The sequence below is a fragment of the Dama dama genome, chromosome 22 (genome assembly GCF_033118175.1).
Source record: "Dama dama isolate Ldn47 chromosome 22, ASM3311817v1, whole genome shotgun sequence".
Classification (NCBI taxonomy): domain Eukaryota; kingdom Metazoa; phylum Chordata; class Mammalia; order Artiodactyla; family Cervidae; genus Dama; species Dama dama.
Genome location: NC_083702.1, coordinates 21802387 through 21828687, shown reverse-complemented (window position 1 = coordinate 21828687; position 26301 = coordinate 21802387). Strand labels below are relative to the sequence as shown.

The window sequence follows — 26301 nt, the reverse complement described above, 5'->3', positions numbered from 1 at the left end:
ATAACAGGGCCTTTCGGTGGGGTCTGCGTGGCTTTCTGCCTTTTTTCCTTCTTGCATTTTTAAGTCTTTTCCCTCTGAGGCCTCGTGCCACCCATCTCCAAGCAAGGCCCACAGCCCTGTACCCAGAAAGGAGAAATAAATATCCTGCCATTGATGTCAGTGGTTTTTTATGCATTTTTCTAGGGTAGAGAGCTTAGAAGAGCCAAGGTACCAGGGAGGGTGGGAGCACATAGATGGGTGTACTAATAGGTGCCCTACTTGAGATGTAACCCAACACCCAGGTTCTCGTGCTCATCTCCTTCCCATCTGGCTCAAAGTTAAAGATCCCCTTTGCAGCATGCTGAAAGAGATTAGAGGATCATCACTCCAGTCTTTCCGGGCTCGCCAGCATTCCCCCTGAATTCCATCCTGTTCAAAAACTGCGTCTGACCCACAGGGGTCTCCTGCCACCGAGCAGCACGCCCTCACCACTCACGCACTGCCTAGCCAGCGCACAGGGAGAGCAGGATGCCAGCTTCAGAGGGCAAGCCTTTGTTTCCTGGTTCTCAGGGCAAAGACTCTTTGCCTTCCCACCTAAAGCATTCGAGTCAGCAGACCCCAGGGAAGGACCAGGGGGATGTGAAAGTCGCTCAGTCATATCCAACTCTATGTGACCCCATGGACTGTAAAGTCCATGGAATTCTCCAGGCCAGGATACTGCAGTGGGTAGCCTTTCCCTTCTCCAGGGGATCTTCCCAAGCCAGGGATCAAACCCAGGTCTCCCGCATTGCAGGCAGATTCTTTAGCAGCTGAGCCACAAGGGAAGCCCTGGACAGAGTCAAATATGGAGCTGGCAGCCTGCCAGGGGGTCTGAGCTGTTGTCAGCCACATCAGGTCATTCAGGTTTCCACATCCAGGAGAAGAGCGGAACTCACCCAGACAAGGGCCCTTTGTCACTCAGATTTCACCCCCAAATGACGGCTCTCCCACCCAGTTCACCAAGCCTCAGAGACAGGCCAGATTAAGAGGCATGAAGTAAGAGTGACCCTGAAGGGCTGTCCCTGCCCATGACTGGCCATGACTATTAAGACCTTTAGGAGTGCCACTGTCTCCAAGCAGAACACCAGTCAAGTGAACTCCTGACCTGGATTTTTTAAATCTGCCAGACCGTAAGTCAAAAGGAGGATACGGTAGTTACAAAATGCACCCGGGATCCCTTCACATGCCCACTTCTCAAAACCAGATGTACCCACTCCGGGGCAGGAAGCTGGACACAAGCGCACACGCAGAGACCCAAAGAAAAGAGAACTCATTTCTGTCCCTGAGGGTGCCCGGCCAGTGATCACAAGCCTACACACGAGAAGACAGAGCAGGACCAGGTGGCTGAGTCAGGAGACGCTACCCTGTGGTTTGCTCTGGCAGGAGGCCGACGTGATGTTCAAGGATAGTGTCTGGGAAAGATATACAGTCTAGAACAATGAAGAAAGGAAGTAACATGGGGGAAAAAAGTTGCCTTCCCTTGTGCAAACTCCCCAAAGAAGCCCAGAAAGGTGCTCAGGAAACGCTCACTCCTCTTTCATCAAGTCTCGGGTATACAGCTCCTCTTGTCCACACCAGTGACAGATCTACCTCTCCAAGTACTAATTATCAGGTTATTAGGAGCCTTTGGATGATACTGGTCCCCAATTTTCTCTTGACCTGGAATCTTCAACAGGGACCCCAAGGATGCCTGTTATCGGCACACTAGAGTCTGGCAGGTATATGCGAGGCCACCACTACACACCTAGACCCACATGGGTGACTTCAGAGACTGACAAGCTGTTCTTGGGGGGCTGACTTTTAAGTTACAATGCAGATTTCTATCTGTAGCTCATTTCTTTCCGGAAATACTTGAGAGTCAGTATCTCAACTTTGACTGTTGCTTCCTCGCAAAGAGGGGATATGACAGAATCGGGGATTACTGACCTCATGATACGGAAAAGTCTTCAGAAAGATAAAGTCACCAGGCCCCATCATAATCCACTGGAGAGTGCACAATAAAGCTGAGCAGAAAATCACCAACTCGCTTGTGTTTTCCAGGGCGAAGGCAGAGGAACCAGGTCTCTCTCCAGACCTAAGCTCTGTCCTCAACAGCTTAAAAGTGCCTACATCTGCTTCCAGGAGTCAATACAAGAGGCCTCGAACATTCTCTCCACTATTCCTCAAAAAGGACAATTTTAGGACTTCCCTGGTGGTCCAGTGGTTAAGACTCTACTCTCCCAAAGCAGGGGACCCAGGTTTGATCTCTGGTCAGGGAACTAGATCCCACATGCCAAAATTAAGACCTGGAGCAGCCAAATAAATTTTTTTCAAAAAGGGGGGGGGGCCGGCTTTTGCAGGTTCCATGTCATCTTCTAACTTAACATGGATATACAGTGGGAAACCCAGGAGCGCACTGTAAGTCCACAGCAAAAGGAATCACAGCTGCTGATAACAAATACTTCAGCCTCCCTGCATGCATGCATGCTAAGTCACATCAGTTGTGTCTGACTCTTTGCAACCCCATGGACTATAGCCTGCCAGGCTCCTCTGTCCATGGGATTCTCCAGGCAAGAATTCTGGACTAGGTAGCCATTTCCTTCTCCAGTGGATCTTCCCGAGCCAGGGATCAAACCCACATCTCTTAAATCTCCTGCACTGGCAAGAACTTTCTTTACCACTAGCACCACACCTGGGAAGCAGCCCCCACCCCCACCCCCAGCCTCCCTTAACCTCTACAACAAATCAAGGTTCCCTGATGCCCGAAAGTTACAAATTTAGCTTCTTCAAATTCTCCTGTTTAAACCTCCAAGAACCATCTACTCCAGACTCTTGGAACCGGAAAATTCACCATCTACTGCAAACAGTGTCTGCTCTGTGGTCAGACAGCCACGGGGCTGCCTGCCACACAAAAGCAGACTGAAGAATGGATGCTCCCTCCGGAGTCTCGTCCCGGTTGCAAATAATAAGTAACTGTATGAACGAGCGGCTCCTTGAATAGGTTTGAATACTTGAGGGCTGAGTAATAATGCCCATCAGAGGCACTGCACAGTATTTGCAGGCTTCGGGTTTTTTCCTTTCATCTCTGGAAACTTATTCAGAACCATTCGAGCTATTCCCTCACAATTTTAAGATGCAAGCGGCATCTGTTTCGACCATGTAATTGCAGTTGGCTCGTCTCTTCTGTTGTTGAGGCTTGTATTCAGCGAGAGTCAAAAATCGGAGCTTTGCTGAGTGCTGACTGAGTGACCCCGGGCCTGGGAGAAGCTCAAAGGGACGGTGACAAGGGCCCTGGCTGGGAGTCAGCCAACCTGAGAGGCCTGGAGGTTCAGGCGGGGCCAAGAACCAGCCACGGGAGCTCTAGCAAGACCAGGATGTCTCTGGCCTCTGTTTTCCCAACGATGTAATGTTGGGAAAATTCCAGGACTAGAAAATCTCTCACCCCTTCTAGATTCATCTGATGGGAGGATATACAAAGAGGGAAAAGAACTACATTTTGCTTTGCTTTGAACAATGTTAAGGCACTGCCAACAACCTTCAGAGACAGGGCTGTTTTTTGTTTGGTTGGTTGGTTTTAAGATTTTTTGAGTTGGTCCATTTTTTAAATTCTTCATTGAATTTGTTATACTACTGCTTCTGTTTTATGTTTTGGTTTTTTGGCCCCATAGCACATGGGATCTTAGCTCCCCAACCAGGGATCGAACCCACAACCCCCTGCACTGGAAGATGAAGTCTTAAGCAGTGGACAGCCAGGGAAGTCCTGTGATAGTATTTTTATTACCACTTCAGATCACTTACTAGGTTCAAGCCTAAAATGAACACGTTAGGGGATAGGAGGAAGGTTCAGGAGGGAGGGAGGTTCAAGAGGGAGGGGATCAGTTTAGTCGCTCAGTCATGTCAGACTCTTTGCGACCCCATGAATTGCAGCATGCCAGGCCTCCCTGTCCATCACCAACTCCTGGAGTTTACTCAAACTCAGAGGGAGGGGACATATGTATACAAATAGCTGACTCCATTGTAGAGCAGAAACCAACGCAACATTGTAAAGCAATTTTACTCTAATAAAAAAATTTTTTTAATGAATATGTTTAAGAAGCAAGATTCACACTCAAGTCTATCTACTCCAGGGTCTGTCCTTCCCCTAGAAGCCCTTCATGGTACAGCAATGACTGGTCCCCTCTTCTCAATAACTTACAAACCCCTTAAGAGAAATCAGCATTACCGATAAGAACCAATGAACAGCTATCAGGCAGAATAAAATGCAAATCAAACTCTGAAATAGCGGTGATTATGATGACAGTGCTCACATCCCTAAGCACCAGCACCCACAGCACTCACACCAGCGGGACTGCACGCCCTTTGAGGGTCATTCAGGAAATCAGATCATTTTCCGTGTGTCTGACTCCCACATACAAAGGGAAAACACCCCTGGGGAACACGCGAAGTCTGGTGAGCATGCAGATTTATTGGGTAGCTCTTTCCCGTCTTCACTGGGGAGGAAAGTAATATTTTTCATAAGTCACTGGTCCAGATAACTGAAGTGTAGCCTTTTTAAAAGGTAACGTTATTTCTATGCCAGCCCTGTTCGTTGGATAGCTTTCCAAAATGCACGACACTATTTCCTCACTTCCTAAACCTCATAAAGACTGTCTTTAACGCGGAGGTCATAATGATGATCATTAATACCATTAGTCATTGTGTGGTGCCAGACAAACCGGTTTCACTCTCTAGACAGGAGTCCCCACGACGAAGCTGTGCTGAGTTATTGACTGCTTTTTGTCAACTTTCCTGGTGTCAGTGGGACATGGCCCTGGGATCATGAACACCCAATTCTGACTCCGCCTCAGCTACGAAGGACAATGTTATCTCAGGCAGGTTATTTTTTTTTTTTCATTTTTTAAAATTGGGGTATAGTTGCTTTACAATGTTGTGTTAGTTGCTGCCACACACGGAAGTGAATCAGCTGTATGTATACATAGATCGCTTCCTCTGGGACCTCCCTCCCACCCCATTCCAGTCCCCTCCACCCTGCTGGTCACCCAGAGCGCTGAGCTGAGCTCCCTGCACTATATAGCAGGTTCCCACTAGCTCTCTCTTTTATACACGGTAGTGTATATATACGTCAATCCCAACCTCCCTATTCATCCCCCACTGCGTTCATACCGGTTCTCTACGGCTGCACCTCCATTCCTGCCCTGCAAATAGATTCATCTGTACCAGCTTTTAAGATTTCACATACACATGTTACTATGCAATATTTGTTTTCCTCTTTCTGACTTACTTTACTCTGTATGACAGACTCTGGGTCCATCCACATCGCTACTGATGACCCAATTTTGTTCCTTTTTATGGCTGAGTAATAGTTCATTGTAAATACGTACCACATCTCTACCCATGTCAGGCAGACTACTGAAATGCTGCAAGAAATGGCAACCCATTCCAGTGTTGTTGCCTGAAAAATCCCATGGAGCCTAGGAGGCTACAGTCCACGGGGTCACAGAGTCAGACAACAACTGAGCACACACACACATCTAAATGCTCTAGGAGTCAGTTTCCTCCTCTGTTTGATGAGAACTGGGACTTACACTTTCTTAATCCCTCAACTCCCTCCACACTGTACTCTGTCTGCTTCCTTCCCTACATCTGCTCTGAAGACAGGCTTCATTAAAGCTGCTCAAATCCAGAAATGCATTAAGTCACAGGGCCCACAGCCTCTCTTCAGGAAATTAGAACGAGGGCAGTGGCGTCAGGTTATCAGGAGAGAGGAAAACAAGAAAGATGATTCCTTTGGTGGTGGGGGAAATCAGGGAATGCCTGAAGCGACATCAGACAGATTCCAAGAAATCACACAGTATCTTCAGATGAATGAAAGGGATGGGTTTTTAAAATTTTTTAATTGGAGGATAATTGCTTTACAATATTGTATTGGTTTCTGCCATGCATCAACATGAATCAGCCATAGGCATACATATGACCCCTCCCTCTTGAACCTCCTACCTTATCCCACCCCTCTAGGTTGTCACAGAGCACAGGTTTGAGCTCCCTGCGTTGCAGGAGCAAACTAAGAGGGAAAGTCTCTAAAATGTACTATATTCATGAACTATGTAAAAATTTTTTAATTGGAAAAAAGAAAAAAGCAGTGGAAGGAGAGACTGAGCAAGGTGTGACCAAGGTGTCCAGCTCCCATGGCCCCAGCCATGATCACCTGATCATCATGATCACCCACCTGATCACATGATGACGGCATAAGGAGTCACTGGGGGAAAGTTGGGGGCTTCCCAGATGATGCCAGTGGTAAAGAACCTGCCTGCTATAGCAGGAGACTTAAAAGACGCGGGTTCGATCTTTGAGGCAGGAAGATCCCCTGGAGGAGGGCTTGGCAACCCACTCCAGTATTCTTGCGTGGAGAATCCCATGGACAGAGGAGCCTGGCGGGCTATGGTCCATGGGGTCTCAAAGAGTCAAACACGACTGAAGCGACTTAGCACGCACACACAGGGGAAAGTAGAGAGGGGAAAGGTTTCTAAGAAAAACATGAAAAGGGCTCAAATGAACTCACCCAAATACAAAGCATCACAAGACAACACCAGGGATTGGTGTGAAAACAAGACACCTGGACATCCATTCCAGGGAGGGTGCTGTGTGCGAACTGACCATCTGGCTACCCTGTCCCCAGCGGGCTGGTTAGGAACCACCCACCCAGGCAGGAGGAAACCAGAGAGGGAGGGGACGTCCCTGCCAGCTCTATGCCCGCCTCTCAGCTTGGCCTATGGGAAGCGCCACCATCACCCCATTGCTCTGTTTTCTAACTTTCTGCACAAAGGAGGCTGGCCTTGAAACTGGGGTCAGGTGGGAAGGTAGATGCTGACCTGAGCTGCTGCATGCACTGCCTGGGAGATGGCAGGCCAACACATCGCTTAACTGCTGCAGGCTCCTCCTCTGTAAAATAGGGAGAAAACCTGCCTCCCAGAGGGAGTCGTGAAGAACAAATTAGATAATGCACACAAAATGCTCAGTCTGAGGACTGGCACACAGCAGGACCCAATAAGTAAGGGTAGTAATGATGAAGGATGAGGAGGAGGAAGAAGAAATGCAAGACGGATGACCACCAGAGCAGCATGCAAACCCCTTTAATTACCTAGACTTATTATCACTGAAACATACACATTACCATACGTAAAACAGATAGCCAGTGGGAGTTTGATGTATGAAGCAGGGCACCCAAAGCTCTGAGACAACCTGGAGGGATGGGGTGGGGAGGGAGGTGGGAAAGGGGGTTGAGGAGAAAGGGGACATATATATGCCTATGCATTCAATGTATGGCAAAAACCATTATAAAAAACCATTATAATATTGTAAAGTAATTATCCTCCAATTAAAATCTTAAAAACAAAGTGAAAAGTGAGAGTGTTAGTCACTTAGTCATGTCTGATTCATTGCGACCCCATGGACTGTAGCCCACCAGGCTTCTCTGTCCATGGAATTCTCCAGGTAAGGAAACTAGAGTGGGTTGCCATTCCCTTCTCCAGGGGATCTTCCCAACCCAGGGATCAAACCCAGGTCTCCTGTACTGCGGGTGGATTCTCTACTCTCTGAGCCACCAGAGAGGCCCATCGAGATTTTAGAAAGCTCCCAAAATGCAGGTGTTCCATAGTTAAGTCCATAGGCCTGAGTGACCAGTCTGTGCTTCTAGGGGGTTCATACCTAACAAACACAGACTAAGGCCTCATCGCCCTTCCCACCCATACTCCCCAAATTCCAGATCATTAGGCCAGGGGTCCCCAACCTCTAGGATCTAATGCCTGATGGATCTGTGGTAGAGCTGAGGTAACAATAATAAAGTCCACAGTTTGAATCATCCCCAAACCATCCCCCAAATCATCCCCAAATCACCACCACGCGCCAATTTCCCATCTGTGGAAAAAGTGTCTTCCACAAAACTGGTCCTTGGTGTCAAGAAGACGGGAGACACTGCCTCAAACAGAGACCAGGCTGAACTGTATACTTTCACCAAGAAGAAAAGATGGATCAAGCAAGTTAGCAGAGCAAATAACACATCGGTGGTACTATTTTGATGCAGAAGGCACTGTCTCGAGCACACAGCAGCCCTCATTTCTAATCAGAGGACGATATGGACACACGTCATTTCTGCCTGTTCACGCAGGCGCAGCCTGAGATGCCCCCAGAAAGCCACACTTATTAGGCTGGTTTCTGCATGTTCAGAAATCAACGAAAATGTGTTTGATTTTCAACAGGCTCCCATTCTAACTTCTAACTACTTCAGTCTTTCTCTCCCCAAATACTAGGTTTGGCAGTGAATGGTCTTTATGCCAGGTCCCTCCTGGCGTGGGAACCCGGCCTCGACTTACACTCATTCTATTCAATAAATCCACACAGAGCTTGGTTTCTTACACACGTCTCATAACAAATATGGCAGTGAGGGCCTCTGCCAGGAAATCAACACCAGTGCTTTTCCTAAAGTAGCATTCACAAAGACAAAATACGTTGTTTGTACACCCCATGACCCAAGGGGCTTTGTTTGATACCGATTCGCTCTGCTGGGAGTGTCACACCAAAAAGCAACTTTTCAATATCCATAACAGAGCGCGTACGTTCTATGAAGCTGGTCCCAAACACGCCCCCTCCCCACCTGCCTCCAACCTGCCTCAGCGTGAGTAAACGCAGGTCAAGGCGGCTGCTCAGAATCTGTTTTAGTGCCAGCTTCCCTAGGAAGTTCTAGAAACTGGGCTGTTTTTTCCCTTGACTTACCTATGCTAAAGAGGTACGCTACTTCTCTAGGACTAGCTGCTGTGTTTTCAGCTGATGCTCTTTGAAACACAGAGCCTCACTATGTATAAATTAAGGAGTATGTTTGAGCCTAAGGTTCCCCTCCAGGATTTCTCAGAAGAGGTCCAGCGAACAGGCCCAGAGCCCTCAACCCAAAGCAAAATAACCAGCTCCTCACATACAAAAAAAAAAAAAAGTACCACTGCACCCCATCATTGGGGATACATCCAAAACTCAAAGTGGAATCGCAAAAGAGTCATTTATTTGTACACCCATGTTTATTGCAGCCTCATTCACAACAGCCTGAGATGGAAGTAACACAGATGTCCTTCAACAGATGAATGAATTTAAGAAAATATGGCATATACATAAAATGCAATGCTGTGTGTGCCAGTCGCTCAGTCGTGTCCGACTCTTTGCGACCCCATGGACTGTAGCCTGCCAGGCTCCTGTCCATGGAACTAATTCTCCAGGAAAGAATACTGAAGTGGGTTGCCATGCCTTTCTCCAAGGGATCTTCCCGATGCAGGAATCAAACCCAGTTCTCCTGCACTGCAGGCAGATTCTTTACCATTTGAGCCACCGGGGAAGCCAAAACGGAATGCAAAGCAGCCTTGAAAAAAAGGAAACCCTGTCCCATGCTACAATATGGACAAGCCTCCAGGCCATCCTAAGTGAAATACAGTATAATTCTACTCATATGAACTATTTAAAGGAGACAAAAATCACAGAAACAGAAAATAGGAAGGTGGTGACTGAGGGCTGGGAGGAGGGGAGAGGGGAAATTAGTGTTGAGTGGATATAGAGTTTCAGTGTTGCAAGACAGAAAAGTTCTAGAGATCAGTTGCACAACAATGGGAAGAGACTTAACAGGACTGAACTGCACCCTCAACAATGGTTTAGAGGGTAAACTTAATGTTACATGCTTTTCACCACAATACAGAGAAAAGCTATTGTGGTAGATGGTGGTGCAAAGACAAGCCCATCAAGCCCTTCTTCCCTCATCCCCCACTCCCACTCCTTCCTCTTCTCACATCTAACAATATACCCTCTCGACCCAGGGCTCCCCCACACACCGTCTTACTTGGCACAGACCTCCATGCCCTCATACCAGCTGGCTTGTGATTAAAATGGACCAAGTTAGGAAGTGCCAGAGAGCACACAGCCTATTGTATCGAATTTCTTTGGCCTTTTATAGGGACGAACCCGTGAACCCAGCCAGTACGGGGCAGGGGCTTGAAAACCAAGAGGCCTGCATTGCTCTGCCTCGGACATGGATCAGCTGAAGCAAACCATTTAGCCGTGTGGGCCTCTTTGCCATAAAAGACGCTGGCCCAGGTGATCTTTATAGCCTCTCAGCTCCAAGTCTCTAATTAATTCAATTGCTAAAGAACCCAGAGAGAACTTTAGAAGTCTCCTCAGCTGGACCTTCTCCAGTGAGTCCTCAAGCCCCTTTATCTTTTACTCAACTCCACGTTTTTGCTTATTTTAGACACAAAAGCAGTTTTTGAAAATGTTACCAAAATAAGAAAAATTATAAGGTCAAAATTCTACTGATAATAATTTTTGGACCAACACCCTAGGGAGTGCCCCAGGCCTCCCTGAGTCAGCAGAGTGACCCTACAACCACTTCATGCCAGCTTGTGGAGGCAGCGTTAAGTCACTCCGGGCACACAGGATAGAGAGGAAGGGGCCCTGACCACCTTCCATGCCTCACTGCAAGTCAGCCAACGTGACTGACACATTCATCTAAGCCAGAAGCCAAGGTGGGCAGAAGACACAAAAAGATAGTCACCACTCAACCCAAGGAGCTCAGGGTCCAGAGGGGAGTCTCTTAGAGAGTAAGAAAATAGAGAATTCATTCCACTAAGAAAGCCAACCCATGCAGAGGGCAGAGAAAGCGAGAGGATCAGGGAAGTTATCCGACTGTCTTCTATCGTATTCTGGAAGCCCTCCCTGAAAGGGCTGGGTCTGCTGGGTCATAACTGCTTTCCACTACAACTTGGCTGAACTTAGAACTCAACAGGTGACTTGAAGGTGAAGGCTGATGATGGAAAAGACAGCCTCTTCCTTCCTCCCCTGCCTAGCAGTCAGCCACACGATCCCCTGATAAAAAAAAAAAAAAGTCGACTTTTTATATAGTTAGTTCTTACATTTAAACAACCCCAGGGACTTCCCTGGATGTCCAGTGGTTATAAAGACTCCACACTCCCAATGCAGGGGGCACAGATTCCATCCTTGGTCGGGGAAATAAAATCCCTTATGTGACACAGAAAGACCAAAAAAAAAAAAAAAAAAGCCAAACAAACAAAAGCCCCCAAATGGTCAGGAATGGAAGCATTTAATCTCTCATGATGAGAGTGCCCAGTGCAGACACACGGAGAGGCACAGTCCTGGTCTGGGTGACCTTGGGCTGGTCCACCTGTCTTCTGCTGTAAACATGTGTCTGATGACTTCCTAGGGTGCCGGGAAGATGCTTATAAAGTGCAAAGAAAACATGAGAGCCAATATCAGGCACTCATCAGCAACCACCACCACGCAAGCGATACATATAAAGGTGTCACTGACTGACTGATTCAGAAACTTTCACCCTGGAAATTCCACCGAAATCATACACTACTCTTTTTCTAGCAGAACTGACACTGCTCCGAAGTAAACAGAGTACTTCCCCTGTGGCTGCCTCTGGTCGGGCTCCTCTGTGCTCCATCACACCAGCTGCTGAGGAATTTACTTGCCTGCTGACCAGCTGCTCATAGAGGATACGAGCCAGGGAGAAAGATTTCAGGAGCAGACAGGAGAGGTGAGGGAAAACTCTCCACAGAGAGCTTTCCCTGCCACATGTCCTCAGGACATCAGAGCCATGAGCTCATCCTTTAAAGCTCCTGACACTCATTCTCTGCTTCACAGAAAACTTTATTGTTTACTGGACTCTAGAAAGAAAAAAAAAATCGCTGTACTAGTGGGTTCCCGGCAAACATTTTTTATCATGCAGTCATTGTACCACATCCCAGGGACTCGGAAACACCGCATACAAGCACCAGGACATTTTCAGACGAGCTAGAATAATCCCAGTCCTTGATCTCCAGAGCTTCTTACTGGAACACTGCAAACTAAACAAACTCCATGAGAAAATGCACTTCCCGTGCGTGCGTTTAAACATATGCACGGTCCAAGCAAGCAGTCATAGATCGGTTCCATAAAGGGCAATCCAAATTAAAAGTGATACTTTCACTACTAGGGAAGACCATTGGATCTGTTCTAATTACGGAGAAATGCAGAAGTCAAGAAAAGAGGCTTTCGAAAAGAATGGAGAAGGCAAATGATAAGATAGAAAATGATAACACAAACCGTGGCTGCAATTTTTAGGTCACAGTTAAGAGACTGCGCTGTCTGGGTTTGGGATTGGTTCCCTCCGTGTGTGTAAGGAAAGAGTTGCTGTAGTCTTCCACTGAGGTACCATGAGATGAGCCCCTCCTTGCTATTTCTGCCTGCAGCCCCGAGCCCCTCAGAACAGCGGGCTTATGCAGTCTCTTTAGAAGAGCTAGCAAGCCACAAAACGGCTTGCTTTTCGTTGTCTCCTCTCCAAAATCACTCTCCCATAGTTGTTCAAGTTCTCCTGAGGTCAGATTTATTGTCGTTGAGCTAAATACAATTTACAGATTTAATATCCTATTATTTAGTTACCTCTGTGTTACGAAGTATCAGATAGATTAGGCATACCCAAGGATTTTCCTGAACTCATAGAATCAAATTTATTCAGCAAAAGAAATTAAAGTATCAACCTACCTAAGTTCTTTACTCTGACACCCTCTCCACCGCTGACATACTGCTATCCCCCGATATCTACACAGAAACCCGAAAGTTCCACTAGGCGTTTTTCGTGCCAGGCAAAAACAAACCCAACCCACCTTTTCAGTTCACATTAACCCTAATTCAAACCCCCTGGGAAATCGCGCCAGATAAGAAATACTAACACCTGAGTATAATTATGAACCCCCCCCCCCCCTAATGAGCAAATATGAGAAAATGCTGTTTTCCTCTAAACAGATCCTATGTAAAAGCCATGTTAAAACAGGAGAGATGTTTCTCAAAATGCCCCACGGATGAAGAAAACTGGCTATTTGTTCATTGTCTCTGCAGGGTCCCCTCAATGAACATATTAAATGGGCCAAGCCACAAACAAACTTCAGCAGTTTCAGCTTCTCACTGAAGAAGGCTTTTCCATCTGAGCACTGATGGAACAGTGAAACGAAAGTGCACACCGAAACGCAGGGAAGGGAAAATTAATTGGGGGGGGGGGATGGACAAATCAGTGTGCCTCCTCACGGTGGCAAACTTTACAACAACTTTTTAGAAGCAACAAACCGCAGCACCACTAGCCTTTACAGACATACAGACACGTACAAAAATGCTCACACACACCACTACTTGGAAGATAAGTACTGTGTTTGCAAACATCCTCCACCATCCTGCCTTTACCAGACTGCAAACCTTGGCCAGAGACTGGGAGATTTCTACTCTTAGCTACCCTCTCTGCACTGTCAAAGTGGGAAGGTCATTCTGCCTGGTCACTTCATTCTCCCTGCATCACAGTTTTCTACTTTGGGGTTGGTCAACGTTCAGATGCCTACGAGAGTAAAATAACCATTCGGCAACTTTATTCACCTTGGTTTTTAAAAAAAAAAAAAAAGAAGAAGAAGAAAGAAAGGAAAGAAAGAAATTCATTGTGCAATGCCCAGGAAAAGCTGACAGCATTACTGTCTCTCCGACAAGCGCGCCTGCAATTACAATGGGGGGGGGGGGGGCGGGGGGGAGAGAGACTGTCTGACCAGACTCGCGGAACCCTTAAAAAAAAAAAGATTCCAACCCCAATGGAGCCGGAGAACTTTTTTTTCCTAAGGAGACCACCCCTCGGTAACAAAAGTTACATTTCGATCACATGTTGGGAGTAGGGAGCAGGTTTTTTTTTTTTTTTTTTTTTTTTAAGCGCACTAATTACCGGGGTGTTTTACAGACCTGAGGACCACTCGGGTTCCTCCTGACCGACTGTGACCGGCATTTCATTGTCAAAAAGCAAAGGAGGTGGGGTGGGGGGCGCAGGAGCCAACAGGGGGCTCGGCGGGAGCAGGGGAGCAGCAAGGTTACACTAGAGGGTACGCAGCCGCCGAGAGCTGCATCTCCTTCCCTGGCGCCCCAAATAATTTCCTGCGAACAGAGCGACTGCAACAGCCCCCTCGGATCGGAGGAGCCCGGCACGATCAGCCGGGCCGGTGCAGCTCAAGGCTTTCCACCCCGGAGAGGGAGGGGGAGAAGATCTTTACCTTAATGCTACACTGAGCAGGAGTCTCAGACATGTCTCACAGCGAGAGAGATCAGGAAGTTCTCAGTTTTTTTTCCACTTTCCTTTCCTCTCCCCAACCCAGAAACGCTCCACGGCCAGCCGGACGCGGTCATTTAAGAAGTTTCTTGCAGCATCTCTCCCGGCGGCCGCCCCGGGGGGCCGCGAGCGCGCGGGGCGGGGCGGGGCGGGCCGGGCGCCGGCCGAGTCGCCGCGCGCGGGGCGGCGGGGGCGTGGGAGCGGGCGGCGCGGCGGCGGGGTCTGCAGGTCGCGGCGCGGCGACCCGGGGCGCTAGCCCGGCCGGCCTGCCCCGCTCTCTCCTCCCACCCGGGCCGGCGCCCCCGCCCCCCGCCCTCCCGCCGCTCTCCCTCGCCCTCCCTCTCGCTCTCTCTCTCGAATGTTTTCCTTCCTGGAAGAGAGAAACTGAAAGGCAGAACTGAGAAAGCTCTTTGCTCATTGATCTTGAGAGTTTCAGTGCAGAAACTGACGTGAATTCCCAGCACTGAGCTCTGCCTCTTAAAGGAGCCACCAGGAAATAAAAGCTCGGGTTACAGCCCGGCATCGGGAAATAAAAGCCGCGCGGGGGAGGGGGGAAGAGGCTGGCGCGGCGGTCGGGGGGCGGGGGGCGGTGCGCGAGGCCCCCGGGGCCCGGGCGCGGGGCTGCTAAGCTCCGCTGGGCCGCCGCCGCCGGGCTCGCGCCTCGGGGCCCCAGAACCCTCCGGACAGGATCGACGCCTCCCCCTCCCCTAGTTCCGTCTCTTGGATACACTGAAAGGCACAGGGCTTTTTTTTTTTTTTTTTTTTAATTTTCCCTCCGCCCCCCGCCCCGAGCCGAGCGCAGACGCAATGAAAATAATTATATAGGAAGGGACATTCCGGTAAGGACGCGGAACCCGAAGGAGGAAATAAAACAATAGCCTTTGTTCTGCTTCTCGGCCGCGGCCTCTTTAAGAGAATCCACCAGGAAATGGGAGATCGGGTTACAGCCCGCACCGGGGAAAAGGGGCGAGCGGGCGAGCGGCGGAGCGCGACGCCGCCGGAGACAAAGCGGGGCTGCTGCCCGCAGACGCCCGCCCGGCCGCGGGGGGGAATTCCCCGCCAAGGTGGGCGCCCCGAAAACGCTAGGCGCGCAGGCGCGCGCCCGCCCGGCCGGGAATGCGGGCGCTGCCCGGCCGAGCACGCGTCCTGGAGAAGGGAAGGCTGCTGGGCAGTTATCAAAGGCGATTGAGTTCCTTTTCCTGACCACCACCGCCCCCAGCCACCCTTCCTCCCTCTTTCGAAATCCGCTGTCCTTTTAAAGCAATAGCGGCCGCTACCAACCGACGTAGGTGACTCGACTACAAAGTTGACTGGACGGGTTCCTGGAGATAATACCCTTCCCGGGACCGCTTCTCCGAAGCCGTCACTGGCGGATGGGACGACCCCCGGGATCCTGCCGGGAGGGTGGGAGGAATATTTGGCTGGGAGAACAATTGAGAGGAGGTTAAAGCCGGTCGGACAGAAGGTTCTATCCTTGAGTACGTGTTGTCTGATCACTTATTTTTATTGTTGTTTATAGTCTCTGAAAATGCTCCGACGCGTCCGCCGCAGAAGTGGACACATTATTAATTATATGTAAATTCTAAACCCTGCTAATACTTTAGGCTTTAACGTATCGATGTGTATTAAATTATGAATATGTAGACCACGACTCATTTCCCAGATCCTCCCCATTTTCCTACCCACTTCCCTTCATCTCACCACGTGATAAATCGTGTGCAGACTTTTTTACACGCTCGTTCGAAGAACACTCAACCAGGATTTATTTAAGGGGTTGGAATGGGAAAGCCCTGTTTCTGGGAAGGTGGGAATAATGGGATAGTGTGAGTCTCCGAGGGCCTCAGCAGTCCTTGTCACCTGCTAGTCCTGTTCTCCCCGGGAGGGCTCACATCCACACCAACTCCTCTGTCTTGAACCACCTGCTGCCCCCTATCCCAATCCACACACACGTATCTGCCTTTGATCCCATGGCTGGTGTTGCTGGCATTGGTTTTGATGTCTCATTGCTGGGTTAAATCCTATGAACCTCTACATCCCTTACTTACCAGTATGATATTTGGCAGCTCACGTTCTCAGCTTGGGTAAAATGGGCTGGTTGGGGGGCGGAAATAGTACCTATCTCTTAAGATTCCTGTGAATGTTAAATGAGCAGATATATACGAAGTGATTATCTGAGTGCTTGCTACATATTTTACCTGCTTAATGTTAGCTACAATTATTTAACCTCAAGACCGAATTAACTCAACTTTATTCTCTCTCCTAACCTTCTCCAGGTGACTCACAAAAGTGGTCGTTTAAATGAGTGTGTGTGGTCCAAAGCAAAATATAGCAGTAGCTGCTGTGGCAAATGTCCCATTTACCCAGGGGCTGGTGATCTCTTTCTAGAAAGCTCCTGATAGTAAATATTTTAGGCTTTGTGCCCCAAGAGACAAAATTTAGATTTTGTAGATACTTATATAACAATAGAGGAAACAAATATCCAATTTTTTTATTGACAAAATATAAGGTGTAATAATAAGAGTTGTAATACAAGTCTAATAGAGGAATGGAACTCTTTTTCAGAGGGATAACATTTCACTAAGTTAAACATCAGTTTGAAGTAAATGTTCTCTATCATCACAATTGATTGCAAATGTTTATCTGTTAATGCGAATCTCCCATGAGATTTTACTTATTTCATTTGGAAATATCTTTTCACCCAGATAGGATACTGCCAAATACATCAATCCATGAGCATATGGTTTTACTTGAGCATATTTATTGCTTATAAGGCAGTTATACAATTTTATTGGAATTCTATAAATTCTCTTGATATTTCCCCTTTAGTATGCCATTACATTGCAGGTTAATCATTTCCAATTGAAAATTAGGTGGAAATGCCTCAATTGCACAGTGAAGTGGATTTTAAATATGAAAATGTCCTTTTCACTTGCGTCAAAATCCAAAACCACTGTTGGAACTGTAGTTTGAGCTCAGAAAAATAGAACTGTTGCAAATTTGTGTTAAAATGGAGGTCTTGCTTCATGTTTTAACTTTTTTAAAATTTGTTTTAACTGAAGTGTATAAAGCAGCTTGATATTTGTGATTCAAACAATGTTAATTGTGTCAAAATAATTTAACTGCAGTATAAGCTTCACATATAGCTGTGTTTTGCTTTGCAGTTTTAGGTTGAATTCATGAAAAACATTATCAAGTCTATAACAAACTAATTGCCAAACCACTCAGTAATTATGGTGGAAGGAAGTTCTTTTCATTCAAATTCGTTCCCGTTCGTCAGGTGTTTCTCTGTTCCTTGTTTCCTGATTTCTTTGGGGTAATAAGGTATTTTTTTCATGTTCCATTTAAATTCCTAGATGGTCTTTCTAGTGTTTCTGTTTCTATGCTGAATATAGTGGTTGCTCTAGAAATTACAATTTGTGTCTTTAATTACCACACTCTATCTTCAAATAATATTCTAACTTATGGATAGATAAGAAAACTTACAACAGTATAATTTCATTATTACTCTCCCATCCTTTATGATATTGTCCTATATTTTATTTCTACCTATTATGAAACCCACCATACATTTCGGAGTGGTTGATACTTTTTTCTTAATATTGTAAATATATGTGTGTAATGAAGGTACTAAAATATGTGTCTCTTTTTCATCTGCCTAACTATTTATCCTTTTCAGTACTTTCTTATTCCTTCTTGCAGATCTAGTATTATTTCTTTTTGTCCTCAAGAATCTCTTTGGCATTTCTTAGTGGAGACAGAGTCTTCTCAGTTTTGTCTGTCAGAATGTCTTTAGTTCACATTCAGTTTTGAAGGATAATTTTCAACTGTATATAAAATTTTAGGTTGACAGATTTTTTTTTTCCTTTTGGCACTTTAAACATGTCATTCCATCTCTGTCTCCATTATTTTTGATTAAGATTCATTTGTAGTTCATATTTTAGCTCCCGGTTTGTAATGTCTTTTTTCTCTGGCTGTCTTTAAGATGTGCTCTATAAATTTGGTTTTCAAAATTGTAACTAAGATGTGTCTACATATAGTGGGTTGGTGGTTTTTGTGGGGGTTTTTTTGTATTTATTCTTCTTGATGTTGGCAACTATTCTTGGACCTATAAGTTGTTATCTTTCATCAGTTTTGGAAAACTGTCATCTATTAGCTCTTTGAATATTCTTTCTGTCCATTCTTTGTCCTATTCTTTTTTTACTCCAGCTGATGCAAGTGTTAGACCGATTGACATTGTTCCATAGACCCAAATATTCTTTTTTTCTTTTAACTTTCTATTTGGATGCTTTCTATTACTATTTATCTCTTTTCTAAGTTTTATCATCTGTATCATCCAACTTACTGGTAAGCCTATCTGGTTCTTTACTTCTGACACTGTTTTTTTATTTTTAGCATTTCCATTTTTAATATTCTTCATCATTTCTCTGAAGTTGCCCATATCATTATACATGAGTTCTACTTTTAAGTCCTTTAGCATTTTTGTTATACTGTTACAGTTCTCAAATATAATGTTTTCTTGGTTAACTTCTTTTGGTTTCCTTTCTTGACCATGAGTTACATTTTCTTACTTTTGTGTGTATATTTTTTACTGGACATTTTATATAAAAATACATACATTATATAAAAATACACAGTAGAGAATGAATTAAATAATATTTTCCTCCCAAAAGGTGCATACACATTCTTCTATAAGGCTATCAGAATTGGAGCTGAGTTGATACAATTTATAGTCGAGCCAGATGTGGGCTTTGTTGTAATTTTGCAGTTTGATTCAGGCAGGATCAGAACTTTTCTTAGAAACAAATACTGTCTGAGTACTGTTATCTCAGCTGTTCTGCCTTGCTTGGTGTCTTCATTATCTTTCAAGCTTTGAGTAAGTGCTCCCTTCTCTCTGCCCTGACCTTCAATTGTGTTAGCTGAAGGCCTGGAGTACCATGGGTTTTCTCTCAGTTCTCCCACCCTCTACAAGTCTTTCTTAACTGAAAGTCCAAAGTGTCTCTGAAAGTGTCTCTCAGCTCTTTTCACTGCCCTTCTGTTTGTGGTCCGACCCCAGTAGTTAATGAAAATCAGTGGGAAAGAATTGTGAAATAGTATAATTTCGCTCTGGGCCTGTGATTCCTCTGGATTCTACTCTGATACATCAGCCTACACACTGCCATTAAAATTTGTTAAAAGTTAGGCTGATTTCTCCTTGCCATCATCTGTGGTGGGGTCCTCTTGTCTATAATTCAATCAACGGTGAGAACCAATGCGGATCTTTTCTTTCATTTAAAGAACTGTTGTTTTCTGAAATTTAATTCACTGAGGTTTCTTTGTGCTCTCATCTTTCTGATTTTTTTTTTTTTTTTTTTTGGTAATTATGTAGACTATGTAATTTGTTTGGGGTGTTAGGGAATGAATTACGGTCTCTTGTGACTTTCTACATACAAACTGGAAGAGGGACCTGAATCTTTATCCTACAAAAGAGTGATGAGGAGGGGGGAGAAGTGGGGGAAGAATGAATAGTTAAGAACATGTGGAAGTAGATGTGCTTAATTTAAAAACATTATTATAATATAGTTATATTTTTACAATGAAAAATAATAACATTTTTAAAACATAGACTACAAAAAGAAACACCGTTCACGTATCTCTGCCACACCAGCATTCCTTAACCCATGGACATGCTTCTTTAAAAGGGTTCTGTCATAACTAGTGGGGTGGGAAAGAAGAGGAGAAATGTTTATGCTTATCCAAATAAGACAATGGTTTTTAAACCTTAAGAGTCCCTGCCAGGGATTTCCCTGGTGGTCCAGTGGCCAAGACTCCCTGCTCCCAATGCAGGGAGGCCAGGGAACTAAGATCCCACATGCCATGCAGTCTGGCCAAAAAATAATAATAATAAATTTTTTTTCAGTTGTTTAAAACAAAGTCACTGTGCAAAATGATCAGCTTCCCATAGACCCATCCAGCCATTTATATTTTTAGCATTTTTCAGTCCTCTGTCACGTCTTTCCCCATCTAATCTTCAAACTATTGTATTCCATATGCCTTCTCCCCATGGCGTCCTCATCTCTCTTACTAATGCCACCATATTATCAAGCTCCAAGTTAATGAACCTCAAAATAATTTTTGACATGCTGCTCTCTTTTATGCCATAAATATTGCCTCTTCCCAAATCTGTTTCATTTCACAGATTCTTAATCTTTCCAGAAGTAGCAACTCTTCAGGTTGGATTATCACCACTCCCCTTTTTTCAACACCTAACTTCTACAGTTCACAATTTTTAATTGTGATCTAATCACTAGTGAATCTTCTGTCTCTGCTCAGATCTCTTAGTTCATTACCCATTTCTATCCTCAGGCCTTGTCCCATATTACTCAAAACTCCACCCACACACACAAGCTATGAAACTATTTGTTTTCCATCAAGTAGTACTTGAAGATCACCTCTTTCATAAATCCATCTCACACTGCATAGATGGGAGGTATCCAAAAGATAAGGGGTCAGAATGCTGGAGTGGATTTGTTTTGTTTTGTGAGAACTGTGCAGCTGTCCCCTAATTATGACTTGGGAGGGTTCAGAAGACACTCCCTTCCATCAGGCTTTAAGTATTGCATTGTTGAAGCAAACACCAGCATCCCTGTGGAGTTCTGTAGTAGTCTTTCTCTGTGAGCCACAGAATTCACTAACAATGGTGAGATACTGGAGTGACAGGTGATAAGTCACATGGCTTAACTATCTTTGTTGTTGTTGTTCAGTCACTTAGTCCTATCTGACTCTTTGTGACCACATGGACTGCAGCACACGAGGCTTCCTTGTCCTTCACTGTCTCCCAGAGTTTGCTCAAACTCCTGTCCATTGAATTGGTGATGCCATCCAACCATCTCATCCTCTGTCATCCCCTTCTCCTGCCTTCAGTCTTTCCTAGCATCAAGGTCTTTTCCAGTGAGTTGGCTCCTCACATCAGGTGGCCAAAGTATTGGAGTTTCAGCTCCAGCATCCTTCCAATGAATATTCAGGGTTGATTTCCTTTAGGACGGACTGGTTTGATGTCCTTGCTGTCCAAGAATCTTCTCTAGCACCACAGTTTGAAAGCATCAATTCTTGGGCACTTGGCCTTCTTTATGGTTCAACTCTTCCATCCATACATGACTACTGGAAAACCCATAGCTTTGACTAGATGGACCTATGTCAGCAAAGTGATGTCTATGCTTTTTAATACACTATCTAGGTTTGTCATAGCTTTTCTTCCAAGGAGCAAGCATCTTTTAATTTCATGTCTATAGTCACCATCTGTAGTGATTTTGGAGCCCAAGAAAATGAAATCTGTCATTATATCCATTTTCCCCCCATGTATTTGCCATGAAGTGATGAAACTAGATGCCATGATCTTCGTTTTTTAATTGTTGAGTTTTAAACCAGCTTTTTCACTCTTCTCTTTCAACTTCATCAGGAGGCTCTTTAGTTCCTCTTCACTTTCTGCCATGAGGGTGGTGTCACCTACCAGAAAAAAAGAGAACATGGTTGTCATAATGGACAGCAGAACTAAGCAGGTCATCAGAATGGTTTGATCTTTGGTACTGGCTAATTTATTGTGATCTCCCTTGGACTAAAATAAATAGACATCCTAATAAAATTTTACTTGGTTTGTATACAGAAAAAAGCTCTAGGTCTAGAGTCAAAAATTGTGATTTGTGTCCCAGTAACAGACAGTGCTGGGTCCCTGACTTATTCCCAGACTTGATTCGGTCCACACTGAGTAGATACAGAGCCCCTTAAATTAAGGCGAAGCAGCTCTCCTTAAGAAAGAAACCTACTACACTGCCCAAAAATATGTACTATAAGCCTCTACGAAGCACTTGTGGCCACTTACCAGTATGGTTGAGCATTAGGGAAGGAGAAACAACCAGAATTGGGGGCAGTTACTGCACACTGGCTCTGAGTTAACACTGAGTCCTATAAACTCAATAAGTGGAGTTTTGGCTTGAGCTCAATTCATAGTGGGCTTGGTAGATACCCAAACCCACTCCATGATTATTTTCCCAGTTCTGAAATGCATAGTTGGAATTTATATATTCACCAAATGGCAGACTCCCCATGTTGTTCCCCAAATTATGAAGTGAGGGATTTATGATAAAAAGACCAGAATGTGTATACAGACACCAACACAGCATTATAAAGAAATTATCCTCCAATTAAAAACAAAAGGCCAGGAAAAAAAAATGTTCCTAGAATGACTTTTTCTTGCCAAAATAACAAACTAAAGGTAATAGCAATCTTGGAGGAATTACAGAGATTGGGGCCACAATAAAAGTCTTAAAGAATGGAGAAGTGATTTCTACTACGTTCCCCTTCATTTCACCTATTGGCCTGTGAATGAGAGACAGGTCTTTGTGAATGCTGGTGGGTTATGGTGAACTTAATCAGGTCATGATTCCAAATGCATCTGCTTTTGCAAATGTAGTTTCTTTTTTGGAGCACATCAGTACCATCCTTGGTACCCATTATGCAGCACTTGACCTACTTTTTATCTTACCTCTCATAGTAAAGACGACAAAGCGTAGTTAGCTTTCACCTGGTAGGGGTGACAATACACTTCACTGTCCTGTCTTAAGCCTTTATCAACACTACAGCCCTCTATCATCATTTGGTCTGAAAAGACATGAATTGCCTCTTCATTCCACAAAATATCACTTTGGTTTATTATGGTAGTGATAGCATATGAACTGGACATGATTAGCAGGAAGTAGCAACTATCCAGAGGGTGAAAATAAATTTCACAAAGGCTTAGGGGCTTTCTGCCCTGTTGACTACCCTCTCTGATCTGGGGCATGGTCATGATATCTCTATTAGGGGAAAGAATAAGCTGTTGGATCTAACCCTTCCCACTCCAGAGAAAGAAGCATTACTTTTACTGGCTTCCAGTTTTCAGTGGGACCCAGTGTAAAAGAAGACTCTGCAACAGACCCATGCTGTGTGGCTGCTCCTCTGCCCCTTGTGCCCTTTGATCCAGAAGACCCACTGAAATTTGAAAGACTCATGACCGAACCCAGGAAACCATTGGGCTGGGCACACACAGCAGGGCTCCAATGTGAGTGGAAGTATATACAGGTTTGGGCACAAATAGGTCCTAAAGGCACAAGGAAGTTGCCTGAGCTACTGGCTCAGATTCCTATTGTTCTTACTCCTGTTAAACTGCCTCCTGTTTCTCAACCCACACCTACAGCCTCACTGGAAGTTCTCTGTGTCCACTATGCTAAGGAAGACAAAGTTCAGGCCTGTTTGCGGGTGGTTTTCAGCCAACATGCTGGCATCAGCTGAGAGTGGACAACTGTGGCCATGCTGCCCCACTCTGGAGTGGCTCTAAAGGATAGTGGTCACAAAAAACCTCTCCAGTGGTCAGAACTGGAAATGGACTTAACGTTTTTTGTCTGCCAAGCTTCGGGAAAAGTCATGGATTGTGGACTTACAAAAAGCCCTCTTCATCCTCAGAGTATTCCCTGTAGCATTACTTCTGGACAGGAAGTTGACTGTATCAAGTAAATGGCAGCAACCTAATAGCTCAGCAGTAAAGAATCCACCTACAACTCAGGAGACCCAGGAGACACAAGTTTGATCCCTGAGTCAGGAAGATCCCCCTGGAGGAGGAAATGGCAACCTATTCCAGTATTCTTGCCTGGAGAATCCCCTGGACAGAGGAGCCTGACGGGCTACAGTCCATGAGGTTGCAGAGTCAGACAAGACTGACTGACTGAGCATGCACGCACATGACAGCAATGGGCTTGAGCTTACGGAATTCACTGAGCAATGATGTTCCCCATCACTTTGAAGCAATTAGCTTGCTAGGATAATGAGATGGCTCTTTGAAGACTCAGTTGTGGTTCAGCTGGGTGGCACCACTGTGCAAGGGTGGAGTAGATTCTTCCAGTATACATGCACTGAGCAAGCAGCCACCATCTGGTGCTTCTTCTCTCCATTCCAAGAATCAAGCGGTAGAAATGGAACTGATTGCTTTCATTCTGAACTCCAGAGGTCCACTAGTAAAAATGATGCTTCCTATCCTCTGAATGGTGTGCTCTGTTGGTTTAGAGGTCTTGGTTCACAAGGAAGTATGTTTTTACCATAGACATACCAGTGCTTCTATCAGAGTAGAAGCTGAGACTGTAACCTGGACAGTTGGAGTTTCTCATGCCACTGAACCAACCAGCAGGAGAAAAATAAATGGGCTTAATATATTAGCTAGTGTGACTGATCCTCATCCTCAAGGGGAAACTGGGTTGCTGCCACACAAAAATGGGAGCAGGGTGGAGTAACAGTGGATCCTCTGGGAATACCTCTTCATATTCACATGCACCGTGGAAAAAGTTGACAGAAAACTGTGTGTTCTCGGTCTTGTCTGACTCTTTGCAACCCCATGGACTGTAGCCCGCCAGGGTCCTCTGTCCATGGGATTCTCCAGACAAGAATACTGGAGTGAGTTGCCATTTCTTCCTCCAGAGGATCTTCTCAATACAGGGATCGAACCCGTGTGTCTTGTGTCTCCTCTTTGGCAGGCGGATTCTTTATCACTGAGCACCTGGGAAGCCTGATAGAAAACAACAACCCAATACAGCAGGACTGCAAATGCTACAGATCCCTTGGGAATTAAAATTTGGGTGATGCCCCAGGAAAGCTGAGGTGCTTCCTGAGTGCAGAGAATACTAACTGGATAGTGGGGAAAGGAGATTTACAAATATTAATGATCAGGTGACCAATTGCAGAAATGAGCATGGTAGTATTGAGTGTATTTTCTCTTTGATAGGAATGTGTGGAGGTGAGGGGAGCTGTTGCCTGTATCTGCAAGACACACACACATGGCTTATTTGTTTCTTTTTTCCTCTCCCATTCCTCTACCATCTACCATCTAACCATCTAACAATATTAACTTAACACCTTAGTATTTAAATTACAGGATACTAAAGGACGAGTGAAATCCTGCTGTAGGACTGAGTATCACTGAAAAGTGGATCTCGTGTATGGATCATCTGGGGGAGATGACAAGTGTCTTTGCAGTTGTGTGAGGGTAGTTACATCTTAAGTGGGAACATGATTTTGCTATTATCCATATTTAGAAGTGGTTAAAAGAAGATGCACAGCTGCCAGATTAAGAAACAGTGGACTACTCTAAAGGGTGCTATTTTCCAGAATCCCCTTTCCCTCTGGTTCTGAATTAGTGTTGGCTGTAAGAACGCCTGCAGGAAACTGGAAGGCAGGGTGGAAGTCATGGTCACAGTTTTCAGAGGTTTGTTGCAGTCAGATGTGGTGATGGTTAGGTTCAGAGGTCACCACAGGACTGCAGTGAGTCCGTGCTCTTGAATTCCATGACCAGCCCACAGATTGCTCCACAAGCACACTTTCAGAGGCTAACTTGGGTATCTGAATGTGATTGATCTCTTGGATTTCTCTGCAAACCTCAACTTGTCCGCCTGCACCAGTGTTTCCAGCTGATTGATCATTGACTGCTTACCGGTATAATCACGTAGGAAAAGATTGATAAATGCTTGATTTTTTCCCCCTTTGCTTACCTGTTCTCAACATAATGAATGGTTCTCTATCGTCTTCCCAAGGTGACCTACTAGCCTCTCTCTGCCCAAGTATCTAAACTCTCAGATTTAAACACATCTGGCCTGTTTAAATGCACTGCAATTAGGTCCTAATTGTTTATCCTTGGCCATCTATCAAATTCTAATATATAACAGTTTCATTATCATTTACTGCAGAGTATTCTAAAATTTCCATTATCATTTCTCCTTTCACATGTGCATTATTTTCAACTGTGGTTTCTTTTTCATTTTTCAAAAGCATGGAATTTTTATACTTAATTTATTTTTTATTGATATCTTAATTGCATTCCAGTTAAAAGACGGTCATTGCTTGATGCTGATATTTGGAATTTGTTGAGACGATTTATGTCCAGGTACAGTGGACTACAAATTTTTTCTATAAAAAGTCATAGAGGAACTACTTTAAGCTTTGTGAGGCATAGTCTGTCTTCACCTTATCAAGTTTTATTTTTATAATCTGATACTGTTGTAGCAGGTGCACATAAGTTTAGAATTTTTATATCTTCCTGGTGAATTGGGCTTTTAAAAAACTATTATGTGTCCCCCTTTATATTA

General features: G+C 45.1%; 1 protein-coding gene across 5 annotated transcripts in view; it reads right to left on the bottom strand.

Moving 5' to 3' along the window:
- The window catches only part of ETV6 (ETS variant transcription factor 6), a 276141-nt gene extending 261849 nt beyond the window's left edge, over window positions 1-14292 (bottom strand). For 2 of the 5 annotated variants that reach the window (XM_061125021.1, XM_061125022.1), the window contains exon 1: window positions 14106-14292. In XM_061125021.1, coding sequence (XP_060981004.1) covers window positions 14106-14138 — 33 coding nt within the window. In that variant the 5' untranslated portion in view covers window positions 14139-14292. The remainder of the gene's footprint in view (window positions 1-14105) is intronic. The other 3 variants (XM_061125024.1, XM_061125025.1, XM_061125023.1) reach the window with 2 other exon arrangements.
- Between the last annotated feature and the right edge of the window lie 12009 nt (window positions 14293-26301).